Raw genomic sequence first — 13,133 nt, 5'->3', positions numbered from 1 at the left:
CATTATTTCATATTTTATTATTTTATTTGTATTTTAATATTATTTTATTTGTGATGTAGAAACGTTAAAAATTAATAATATAACAGTTCCTAGTTTATCATGGAGGCGTTTCGTCCAATCAGAAGCATCGCCCCGCCCACTTCTGTCTTCCTGGTTTATAAACCTCCATTGCAGGGTCACACGTGCCGATCTCAAGACCGGTCTGAAGGAAAACAGTCATGCCTGGAATCCTGTTAGGAGACGTGCTTCCTAACTTTGAAGCAGAGACTACTATCGGCAAAATAAAATTTCACGAATTCTTGGGAAACTCGTAAGTAGCTAAATATGCTATTTTTGTTTCTGAGCGAGCAGGCCTGCTCCGATACGATCTGTAATACACGTTTATTGTGGATTGCCACATTGATCATGAAGCGGTTAATGTACGGTGTAAACAGAAGCTGATCCTTTACTGATAAAGCTGGTTGTCATGTGGCATGTAGGGACGAAAGCATTATACGTAAACGGAATACACGCATTTAATAATCTTATTAGCAATAGTTTTATCTTTAAAACATATTGTTTTTTATTTATTGCAACAGCGTTGGCTTAAAAGGGAGTCTGAAAGACCCTTTTTGTTAAGTTTAAGCCATAAGTAATCTGTAGCAGGAAGCTTTTCTTTAGGGCTCTGAGTTATTAAAACCCTGTTTTTATTGCGTGACGTTGCTGCACAGGGAAGCACTCAGTGTAATAGCACAAACGAACTATTGTATAATTCATAACTAGTATATTATGTCAACGCAACTGTTTTAAAAAGGGTTCAACATACAGATCCGAGGTCAAATCAAGAAATGTAAACTAATGGCAAAATTCTCAAAGTTATGTCAAAGTGTTCTCTTCTTTGAACCGCTTGAATTTACAAAATGTTTGGGAGGGGGTGTTAAATGTGCCAATTCACTGTGTCTACAGGAGTTCACATGACAAGGTCAGAATTGCAGAGATTTTGGCAAGTGTTTGGAAGTGCCCCATATTGTGCCAAATGATTTTATTTTATGTCTCAAAAGGATTAGATTTTAAATTCAAGTGAGCTTTATTTGTTCAGCACTTTTCACAATACACCGTTTCAAAGCCACTTGACAGAAACTTATGATTTTAATGTTTGTAACATCTTTATTGCTGCAATAATGTAAATAATCAGACAGCCCATTTTTGCTATATATCATGTATTGTTTTTTTAAGTGTACTGTTTGTATGCAGGTCATTTTTGAAGTTTTATATATCCAGCTTAAAATATATATATGGATGATAATATAATTTACATTGTGTGACCATGAACAGTCAAGCAGTTGAGATTTGCTGTATAGTATATAATGCTAATATTTACATGATGCATGTATGGAACATAATAGGCATCAACAAACCTTGTACATAGCGGAGTGGAAAGGTTTTGTTGAGCAGCCTGAGGTCAATGAACTGACCTGAAAAGTTGAGTTCTTAATATTTAGGTTGTGTAACTGTCCTTGATTGCCCCTTAATGCAACAGAAGGGGGCCTGACTGCGGTTCCCATTTCAAGCCAAACATCCTCCACAGTGTGTCTAGAGTCCTTCCCTTGGGAGGCAAAAGCGGAAGATGCTGAAATTGAAGCATGTAGCAGATGTTGTGATGAATAAGAGGGTGTTTAGCAACCGTAAATTCTCATTTCCCAACTTAAAGTTTTGTAAGACACACAAGCTTCTTAAAATCTTCCTGTTGTTGACCATTTTAAACGGTCACCTTTAAAACTTGTCTTCCAGTTTACAGTGTGAACCTAGAATGTTATGAAAGAGTATGCAAGAGTTCCTTTCATTGTGGTGATCGTGTGACGTGACAGGAGTTTGGCGTTGTTTCTTTAACAGTAGTCAAAAACAGCTGTTGGCTTTTGAATAAGAAATGCTTCTCTGTGCATTTCTGCTAAACAATACTGAAAATCTGTTGGGCTGAATGGAGATAATGACGTTTATCTACAGTAGCTAATTGGAGATTCCCATAACTTCTCAGATAGATAAAGAGAATGTTCTCAGATGTGCTTAAATTCATGTCTGCAGGGAGACATGAATCACAATCCCAATATGAGGAACACCCAGATGGTTTCCTGACAAGACTGTTTTGTAACAGCTCAACCTATCACTTGTTAATTTTTACCGGTGGTGCTACATTATATTACTAGAGAAAAAAGGCTGTGCTTTTGCCTAAAAGTTAGGAATCATGTAATGCCTATAACACACTGGGCTTGATTCGACTGCCCATGATGTGGGAAGCAAAAATGCCGAAGTATGATCTGATGATCCTTTCACAAAAGCCCTGGAGCTGTCAAATTTACATGTTCTGCATTTTTTTCCTCTTTAGATGGGGTATCTTGTTCTCACACCCACGTGATTTCACTCCAGTATGTACGACTGAACTGGCCCGTGCTGCGAAGCTTCATGATGAGTTTAAGAAACGTGATGTGAAGATGATCGCGTTGTCCATTGACAGCGTGGAAGACCACCGCAAATGGAGTGAGGTCTGCAGATAGTACACGCATACATCCCACAAAAGAAATATTTCTATGATTTTTTTTTAAAGTGCAGTTTAATATTGATATTACTACTAAATTTAAAATCTTTAAAAATTCTGTTCTGTCCTGTATTTGTGATAATACATTAAGTGGGTGTGTGCATATATATATTAGTGCTGTCAAATGATTAATCGCGATTAATCACATCCAAAATAAGTTTTTGTTTACATAATATATGTGTGTTATTGTGCACTGTATATATTTATTATGTATATATAGATACACACATATGCATGTATACATTTAAGAAAAATATGTTATGTTTATATATTAAATATATTTATATATAATATAAAATATAAGAATATAAATATATAAATGTATATACATGTAAATATTTTCAAAATCTTTACTGTATGTGTATGTATTATATATATATATACATAATAAATATACACAGTACACATACATACAGTATGTAAACAAAAACTTTAATTTTGGATGCGATTAATCATTTGACAGCGTATGTAAACAAAAACTTTAATTTTGGATATATATATATATATATATATATATATATATATATATGTGTGTGTAATGTGTTTAAACTATTAAACTAAAAAAATAATATATATAATATATATATATATATATATATATATATATATATATATATATATATATATTATATATTTATATATATATATATATATATATAATATATATATATATATATATATATTGTTGTCAGCATTCATATTTATTTTTGTATGTATAAAATATTATTTATTATTATTATTATTTTTAAGGGGAAGTTGCAGAAATTGCATCCTGAAATACAATTTTCATTAAATTTTAATTATATAAAACAAATGATTTATAACTAGTAATTATTTTATACACTGTTGTTTAAAAGTTTGGGATTTGGATTATGATTTTTTCATACAGGCCTTATAATTGGCCTGCAGCCGTAAGAAATGCACACAGAGGACTGGTGATTGGTTCAGACAAAACCACCTTACTGTAATCCCGAGAGGGTTTTCTCTCTCTGAAACTCTCCCTGAAATTCTCAAGGGCTGATGAGAAGTTACAAGACATCTGGCTACCTGGCCAAACGTTTCATAATAACACTAGAAAATGCATTGAAATCTAGTTTGTAAAAAGTTGTGAGACACACTTTTGCTGCTGCTGTTATTTAATGGTCTGTTGGTTGTAATGCTAACTCTTTTACGGGATATAAAAACATACTTTCACACCCACATGTGCCTTTGGCTGAACTCTTGTTTTCAAATTCATGTGAATGTTGCAGACACCCGGTTCCCATAAGAGTGTGTTTTGTGTGATCGTAGTCGCTGGTAAACCACAACACTCTTTACTTGTGTGTGTGTGTGTGCGCATATACTGTAATGTTCTTAACTGTAAAGTATAATATTATTCTGAATTGTAAAGGAGTTTTTATATCCAAAATATGTTTTAATCTTTCTTCTAAGAAGGCTTCACACATAAGGATGACTGACTGAACTCTGTCTTCATGTTTATGTATCTTTTGCTCTCTGTAGGACATTATGTCATTTAACCAAGACAAAACTTGCTGTCCCGTGCCGTTCCCCATCATAGCAGATGACAAGAGGGAGTTATCTGTCTTATTGGGGATGCTGGACCCTGATGAGAGGGATAAAGACGGGATGCCCCTCACTGCCCGCTGTGTGAGTTTCCATCGCAACCATGCATTTATGATTATAGTTAAATCCTAAATCCATGATTTTGTTGTTGTTGTTACTTAATTAAAATCTAAAACTCATTTTATTTCACTTTTAATTTTTTATTTCATGTACGTACTAAAATGACAAAATATATCGACATTTTAAAACTAATATAAATGACAAAAACACAAAATCTAAAATTAAAATGAATTAAAAACATTAATTAAATTTTAAAGCTATAATAGTATCTCAGTGTTACTAAAATAACACTGGTTCTCATTCAGGGGCCCCAATTACGGTAAGTTTTTTTTTTTTTTTTTTTTTTTTTAAACGCCTTTTTCCCCCATCACATATTTTAGTTATCATCTTAAATTAGATATCATTTGAAAGCCTAAAGACTCAAAATTCAACCTGTGAAAATTAAATGAACACATACTTAATTAAAATGCTAAAAAATAAAGATATATATAAAATTTAAACCATATTTTTAATAATATTTTTGAACTTGTTTTATGACAACAGCAACACAATAAGTACATATCAGCTTAGATTAAAGGCCTTTGAAGTAAATTCTCTGCCGAAATACACTTTGTAGTTAAATGGGTTGAGAAGCACTGCTTTAGAATCAGAGAATTATGGCTGAGAATAGGGGATTGTGAAACTGTGATCTGCCTGATTAAATTTCTGTTGATGTTCTGCTGCATGTAACCCTTGCATTGCCCCAGTGTACCCGCAGATTAGATCTAGTCTTTGCTACAACATGTGCTTTAGCAGCTTAACAACAAAAGTAGTCAATACTAGAAAACCCTAAGGAACCTGCCAAAAGAAGGACAGATCTATATCTGAATAAGATTAGTGTGGTGTTATTTCATTAGGCCACTAATTATGAAACTAATTTGCACTCAACATATTTATTATATTTCAGGTGTTTGTGGTTGGCCCTGATAAGAGGCTGAAGCTGTCCATTCTCTATCCAGCCACTACAGGGCGCAATTTTGATGAGATTCTCCGTGTCATAGACTCTCTGCAGTTGACGGCAACAAAGAAGGTGGCCACACCTGTAGACTGGCAGGTAAGATACAGATTATTACATTTTTTTCTTATGTGGGCGAGATTATGGGTGTGGGAAAAAAATAGTGTAAAATAATTTATTTTTCTTCTCCCCTTTTTTGTTTAACCTGGTCAAGAAGTCATGGTCATCCCTTCTCTGTCAGATGAAGAGGCCAACAAACTTTTCCCAGCAGGTTTTACCCTCAAAGAGGTGCCTTCTGGGAAAAAATACATACGCTACACTAAACCGTAACTGATATATTGGGGCAATACTGTAGAAATGGCACTTAACTGACACTTGATGTGGTGTATTCTCTCACTTTGAATACGTGATCCATCACCTGCTACTATCCAGAGGGAGAAATCATCAGAATTTAGCATCAAAACATCATTACGTTCAATATAATGATTTTGCCTTTATACCAATAAAACTATGATCCTTTTGTAATTTAAAAAGATGTTGATGAGTATGGTGGACTGTGATGTTTTGAGATATATGAATAATAAATACTAATTTTGGATACATGCTGTTTATGGCTCATGTCTAGTACACATAAGTAGTTGTGGTATTTCATGGTGTATGTATAGTATGTGCTACCCAGTGACCAACAATTTTTTTTTTTTTTTTTTTTTTTCTTTTTCCCTTGTAGCTGATTTTGGTTTCCTTGTAAGTTGTTTTTGTTTCTTTTGTCTTTGATTTTGGAAACTGTGTAAGATGTTCATTTAAACATCTTATAAAGATATTGCAAATGCCATTTAAACATGGATCTGAGGTGTTAGAGTTCAGTAGTGTGCTTGGGAATATTCACAGATATGGGTGTCTAAAAATGAACTTTAACACCATTGAGAGGCAGAATGAGGAAAAACATGTTGCCAGAATGAACTTTGAGTCATTGTAATAAATATAGTAATATTGAAAAAGCATACACATACAGTCGGGTAAGTTTAAGATTTTAACTTATTTCTGTGGTAAAGCTGAATTTTCAGCAGTCATTACTTCATTCTTTAGTGTCCTTCAGAAATCATTCCAGTATGATGGTGCTCAAGTAATATTTCTCATTATCAATGTTGAAAACAGCTGCTGCTTAATATTTTTTTTTTGTGGAAACTGATACTTTTTTTTCAGGATTCTTTGCAGAGAAAGTTCAAAAGAACAGCATTTATTGGAAATAGATTTTTGTTTTGTTACAATTTAAATGTCTGTACTGTTGCTTTTGATTAATGCATCGTTGGTGAATAAAAATGTTAATTTTCTTTCAAAAAAAGGAAGTCCCTCATATGGACAAAGGCAGCCAGCAGTCGCTGTAGCTGATAGAAATGCAGAAACAGATGCCTTGACTGATGAAACCTGAATAGAAATAACACCTTTGTGAGTGTATGGTTTATCTGTGTTCTTCAAGCCATCTCAGAGATTTTTCATAAGGATAATGTATATTTGTAATGCAGTGTTAATTGGCATAGCCTTTATCACTGAATAGAAAAGAAGTTTGATGCTACAACTCGAGTTTAGAGTAAAATATGTTGTTATTCTCATAAATTCTTATACTTTGATGCTTTACTGATGGGGGAGACAAATCTTTTCGAAGTTTTGAATCAGATGAACCATTTGCATTCAATTTGCATTCTAATTGCAAATTGCATTCAGATTACAAACCCATTGCAAATGCTTTATTGAAAGTATAATATATTATATGAAAGTAACAAGTCATCATTAAATATACCATTGAATACGAAGTGTTGGTATTACTTGTTCTTTTATTAATACATTTCTATTAAGTTTATATTCTTTATTAGAATAAATATTGCGATATATCGTTATTGTGAATTCGTTTGGCCACGATATCATGCAGTGCAAAATCTGTGACAGCCCTAATCTTATACATAAAAATACCTTTTCAACATTGATAATAAGAAATGTTACTTGAGCTCCATCATATTAAAATGATTTCTGTAGGTGATATTAAGAAATGTTACTTGAGCTCCATCATATTTTAGTTATTTCTTATTGAAATTATTTCTGTTTAATTTTGAATTAACATCTAGTAATAAATTTCTGAACTTAATTAATTGATTTCTGTAGAAAAATTGAGTTATGAAATGGATACATTTTGTTTTAATTTGTGTGTATTTTCTGTAAATTTGTCAGTATGGTTTGTTTTTTATTTGCTAAGCTATTTTAAAAACTAATGGCTGGTAAAGATGTGAGGCATGTTCAGAAATTTGTGGGATGAATGTTACATGAGATGATTAATTAGTCCTATGTAAAATGAGCAGTTACATCCTCATAACCTAATATGACCCCAGAAATATAGCATTGTAAACAGTAATCTGAGTCCCTTGCACCACATGAAATATCCAATAGGTGGCAATATAAGATCCCTGCTCGAATCTCTCAAACAGAATTTCATACAAACTAGAGCAAAGGGTCAAAGTTTTATTTTACAAGTTTAACAAGTCAAGCATTAAGATGACAAATTACATGTCCGACCTGTTGGCATGTTGCTGAACTTTCAAACCTTGTTGAACAACCCCAAAAATCTTCAAGGAGTTCTCGAACTGTGATGCCAAACATCAATGCTTGGTGTCAATGAGGCATGAAAGGACGCCTTGTTATCACAAGCATTCCGTTTGCCCATTAAAAACTGAAAAATGTTCCCAAACAGGCACTTAGCAGAGTAAATCATTGACACACAATCCTTGTTCCTGGGTTGTCCTCAGGCGTTGGCCCTGGGCTCTGTAGAGCAGGTGAGGGCTGTAGTGAGGAGCGCACCGGGACTAGTGTCTCATCAGCCGACGTTACTACAGCTCGCATAGCAGGGTGAAGGTCATGGAAGCTATGCGGCTCGACAGCAGGGGCCACAGATTTCCTCTCTCTCCCTCCCTCCCAAGAATATCATGAAACAGACAGGGATTCCCCTCTTTGTCAGTGAATTGATCGTGCAGTCAGTGCCACGTTTTTGGGATGCAGGCTGGATGACAGTCTCATTACCCCCAACTCTGGTGGTTCCTGACTATCAAAGACCTTTTCCACCAGAAGTTTCAGGTGATACTTTAAAGAGAGAACAAGCACCACCAGATGGCAGTAGCAGTCCATTTTCTGCACTAACTGCCACAACTTTGATCTTAGAATCCATCTAGTGTCTTTAACTCTGTTTAGAATGACTATACTCAAGAATGGATTATGAATCAAGTCTTATTATTATATCCATAAAGGAGGGTGTATTAATATAGGGTTACATTTGAATATTGATATATATTCTTTGCAAATAATATTGTAATGTTACTTGTGCAAAGAATTTAATGGTCTGTGACCAGGTTCAATACAAGTTAAACTCGACTGACAGCGTTTGTGGCATAATGTTGATGGAAAATAATAATAATAATAATAAAAAAAAAAGAAAGGTGAGGTACTTACATTGAAAGTAAATGAGGTTAATTTTTGGAAGGTTTAAAGAAATGTGATTTATATCATTTATAAAAGTAAATGAATCATTCTGTTAAAACTTTTGAATTTATTAAGCTGCAAAATTTGTGCTGCTGTTTAAGGCAACGAAGATATAACTTTTTACGCAACTAACTTTATACACTAAAATAATGTTAAAATGTGTATTGTTTGCATCTTGCAAAAGTGAGTATTTTTACGTTTACATATTGTCCCAGCTCACTTCCATTGCAAGTAACTCATTGCACTGTAACTCAGATTTTTGCTTTTTTAAAAGTCAAAATTAGTTTTCTGTGCCACTGAATGAGTTTACCTGGTACTGAACCTGGAATATTCCTTTAAAGCGGACCGCATATTCTCTCCAGTGCCACTCTGTGTTCATGTGATACGAAAATATGCCGTCTCATGTTTGTGATTCGTGAGACAACAGAAGACCTTCAAAAACAATCAGCCACGTGGTTAAAGTCACACATGAGAAATGGGGTTGTGAGGGGTTAAAGAGGGGTTTCTCACAGTCACATGCTCACGCAATTCATACAGTATGTGCATATCACATACGCAGAAGAGTTGAGGAGTCCCTGATACGGATCAAACCTAATTCTCACATACCAGACCACAGTGGCAAGTGTCAGAATATTGCAAGTGACAGACGTTACCTCTTCTTTGTCACTGAACTCTCTCTCATACACACACACACACACACACACACACACAGAAGAGAGTCAGACCGACGGTCTCCATAGTGGAAGTCCTATGGGGGTGCTACACGCTCCACTCTCCCAGAATAACCACTGTCTAGCCAGTCTACATGAGGGACGAGTGTGTATGTGTGTCTCGGTGGTGCCAGCAGGCCGTAGACTACGGGCCTAGTGGGACCTGTACTTATGAGAGAGCATCTAGTGGTGATTTGTGAGCAGTAACGCTCTTAAAGTGTTAGTGCTGTGCGGACGCCAATCTGACAGGGTGCCAGATGTCAGCTGGTATCACATATCAGTCAACAACAGAGAATCCGCTCCCTAAAGACCTCACCGTGCTTTCCACCCACTGTTTATCTGCTTAGAGGTGCCAAACAAAGAACAGGGAAAGAGGATTTGATTTTTCTACAATATACTACCTTGAGGTTTTTTTTTTTTTTTGGGGGGGGGGCACTTTGACAGCTTTCAAAATTACTTGTGACAGCTGCAAAAATACTGTAGAGTGTCAGCCGAGATCTTGAAATATTTCTTATTGGCTATGTATTTTGAATGGCTTTTATTTAAATAATAATAATAATAATAATAATAATAATTAATTATTTGTGAAATTTACTAGCAATTTCTGAGTAAAAACTGTTTTTACGTCATTTTCAGTAATATTCTACAAGGTTTAATTCAAATTATCAATATATACTATAATAATATTAAAATAACTTTGTCTGAGGTGAGGATATGTATTTTTATTATATATATATCTTATATAGATATCTATATAATTTATGTACATGAATTTATGTCCATGCAGGAAGATCAGAGAAAGAGAAAAACGAACGCTTGCGTGGTTATTAGACAGTCACTTTAGCAGAGCACTTGTATGTCTTTGATTTGATTCGCCCACGTCACTTATGTAAAAACATTGAGGGTCAAATATCATTCTTGCAATTTAAACCATGCATTATGTTACACTTCCTAATAACATTACCAGCCAAATGGCCAGTAATTTATACCACGAAAGGTGCTTTTTGCCAGTAATCACAATTGCTGGAAATGATGTATCAAGCACTTGAAAAGGTGACTAGTGCACAGTCAACAATAAATAAATAAATACATTAATCATCATGCCAATGGCAATATTAATGCATAGCAAGAATAGTAGACTCAGTAGTGGAAGATATTAGCCATAACTACATTCATAACAATATCAATAATTAAAAATCATTCATTTTGCTTGCCATATTCGCATACTCAAACAATTCTGGCCTCATTGGGGGTGCACTGGCCCCTCTGAGACCTCCCAAACTCCACCCGTGACCTCAAAGAAACATCAGGTTTGGTAGTATCCAGATCAATCCAGTGTTAGAAAAAGGCCTCAGGCTGTCAGCTTTGTGCCAATGTCATTATGTTTGGTAGCCTTGATCATTTTCTTTTCCTCCCATCTGGCAAATCGCTTGTGGCTTATGAGTTTGGCCTGGGTAGGAATAACAGGCCATGTCTTGGCTTTGAAGAATTATTTGGACACAGTGGCTGTTATTTAGGTAAAATGTGATGCTCGCATATGCATGTTTTCTCCCGCATGCCATATTTCTTGATGCTTATGAATTTCAATACCACCAAAATTACTGTAACAAATCACTCCATCTGCTTGTCAAGAGGAATTTCGTTTCATTAGCCATATGGTTTCTTCATCCAGTGTTTGTGGTTTATAGTCTTTACGTTCAGACTGCTGCCGTTTCTTCATGAGAGAGAGATTTTTGGGGGTTTAATGTTAAGTTTATAGCTCTATGCTAAAATCTGCACATTTTTTGACCAATTTGATATTAAACACCTCTAATTGGCCACTGCGTTCCAGAAATCAAGAGAGATGTCTGTGATTGGCTACTTTGCTCAACCCAAAAATGTCCCTGAAGTGAATTTCTCTGTAATATTCTATTCTTGGCAGATACACCATTGTTCAAGAGTTTGAGGTCAATAAGATTTTTTCTTTAAAAGAAATTACTACTTTTATTCTGCATTAAATTTATCATTTAGCATTAAACTGCATTTTAAATGTATTAATGTAAATGACAATAAATACATTTATAATGACACAAATAATTTCTACTTGTAATCAGTGCTGTTCATTGGAACTATTCATTTATTATCAAAGAATCTTTGAAAAAAAAGGTATTGGTTTCTACAAAAAAATATTAAGCAGCACAACTGTTTTCACCGTAATAATAAATGTTTCTTGAGCACCAGATCAGCATATTAGAATGATTTCTGAAGGATCATGTGACACTGAAGACTGGAGTAATGATGCTGAAAATTCAGCTTTGCAGCACAGGAAAAAAATACATTTAAAACAGGCCTAAATAGAAGATGGTTATTTTAAATTATAATAATAATTAACAATGTTTTTACTGTATTTTTCATTAAATAAATGCAGCCTTGGTGGACGCTGGAGACATCTTTCAAAAACATTTAAAAATCGCACCAACCTCAAACTCTTGAACTGTGATGTATATGAGTTTAGGCACTAAAAAAAAAGCCCTCATAAAGATAAGAAATGCCCCAGAAAATCCATTCTTGGGGGCAAATTTCCCTTAATAGACAAAAGGGTAATTTCTGGCACTGGTATGTGGTCTGCGCACCTGTAAAAACTCATAATTTGAGCTTGGCCTTAGCCAGGTGTCTCCAGATCTTCAAAACAAAGAAGTTTTTACAGCAGACTTGCAGTCCCCCTCCTCTTCTTCTATTACTCTCTCTATCTTTACAACACCTCACATGGCTCATTACTCTCCCTCTCATGCTCGTTCACTCTTTCACGAGCCATGTGACCTTTTGGATACACATATACGCCCTATCTGAACTGTAAAGAAATAGTTCACGTCATGTCATTTTTTGTCATTTTGCAGCTTGACAGCTTGGATTCCCATTCACTTATTATATGAAAAAATAAGCCAGTACATACTTAAATATTTCTGATATTTTTTTTCACTGAAGAAAGTCTTTCTTACAGGTTTGGCATGACATGAGGGTAAGTAAATGAACACAGAATTGCCATTTTTGGCTGAATATCTTTTTTCAGACTAGAGCTTCACTCATAATTGAAGTGTTCTGGAAATTTCTATGTAAAGTTCTGTGCAAAAACACGAAAGCGATCAGACCTACGGTGTGAGAGATTGATCACAGTGAGTAACACGCTTGATTATGTGAGATGCTTTACTTGTCCAGGTACAGTAGAGAGCTGTGAAACTGTAGAGAAAGCATAAATCATGAAAGTGTTTGTGTGTAACTGTGTGGATGTGTTGACGAAACACACACTCTCTCTCTCTCTCTCTCTCACACACACACACACACACACACACACACACACACACACACACACACACACACACACACACACACACTCAAAGGCTCTTTGGCTGTTACTGTCTCAAGCTTATTACTTTTCCAAAATAAATCAGCCACCCATTGCATATAACCTGAGTAATGAAAGCAGACATGACAAATTAAAAAATCTTTCTTACCCAGACCGCACACATAGACGTCACACACCACCACAACCCATTTCTCAGGCTGAGCGCAAATGGCACACATCTATAATCATGACAAAAAGACCCCTGCCATTAAATGCAGACTTCAAACAGGAACATTAGCGCAGAAAAAGGCGTCCTTCTCCAGAGAGAGATGAGAGTGCCTGGAAAGGATCTTCCATGCACCCTTCATTATATATCGCAGCTAGATTTTC

General features: G+C 35.0%; 1 protein-coding gene across 1 annotated transcript; it reads left to right on the top strand.

Annotated features, from left to right (window-relative positions):
- Nucleotides 1–145: 145 nt before the first annotated feature.
- On the top strand, nucleotides 146–5,789 carry LOC109113845 (peroxiredoxin-6-like). The gene is made up of 5 exons (XM_042777516.1): nucleotides 146–310; nucleotides 2,363–2,519; nucleotides 4,073–4,219; nucleotides 5,142–5,288; nucleotides 5,394–5,789. Exons 1-5 carry the CDS (start codon nucleotides 219–221, stop codon nucleotides 5,517–5,519), a joined length of 669 nt encoding a protein of 222 aa, XP_042633450.1. The 5' UTR covers nucleotides 146–218; the 3' UTR covers nucleotides 5,520–5,789.
- Nucleotides 5,790–13,133: the final 7,344 nt, after the last annotated feature.

This window comes from Cyprinus carpio, chromosome A20 (genome assembly GCF_018340385.1).
Source record: "Cyprinus carpio isolate SPL01 chromosome A20, ASM1834038v1, whole genome shotgun sequence".
In the NCBI taxonomy this organism is placed as follows: domain Eukaryota; kingdom Metazoa; phylum Chordata; class Actinopteri; order Cypriniformes; family Cyprinidae; genus Cyprinus; species Cyprinus carpio.
Note: the sequence above shows the minus strand (reverse complement) of the source record. Positions and strands in the feature narration are given on the sequence as shown.

What these genes read in the sequence shown, in the direction of transcription:
- LOC109113845 (XM_042777516.1), top strand. Translation starts at nt 219, where the DNA reads ATGCCTGGAATCCTGTTAGGAGACGTGCTTCCTAACTTTGAAGCAGAG. An exon ending in ACCACCGCAAATGGAGTGAG is followed by an intron (nt 2,520 to 4,072) that starts GTCTGCAGATAG and finishes TGCTCTCTGTAG; the next exon opens with GACATTATGTCATTTAACCA. An exon ending in TGCCCCTCACTGCCCGCTGT is followed by an intron (nt 4,220 to 5,141) that starts GTGAGTTTCCAT and finishes ATTATATTTCAG; the next exon opens with GTGTTTGTGGTTGGCCCTGA.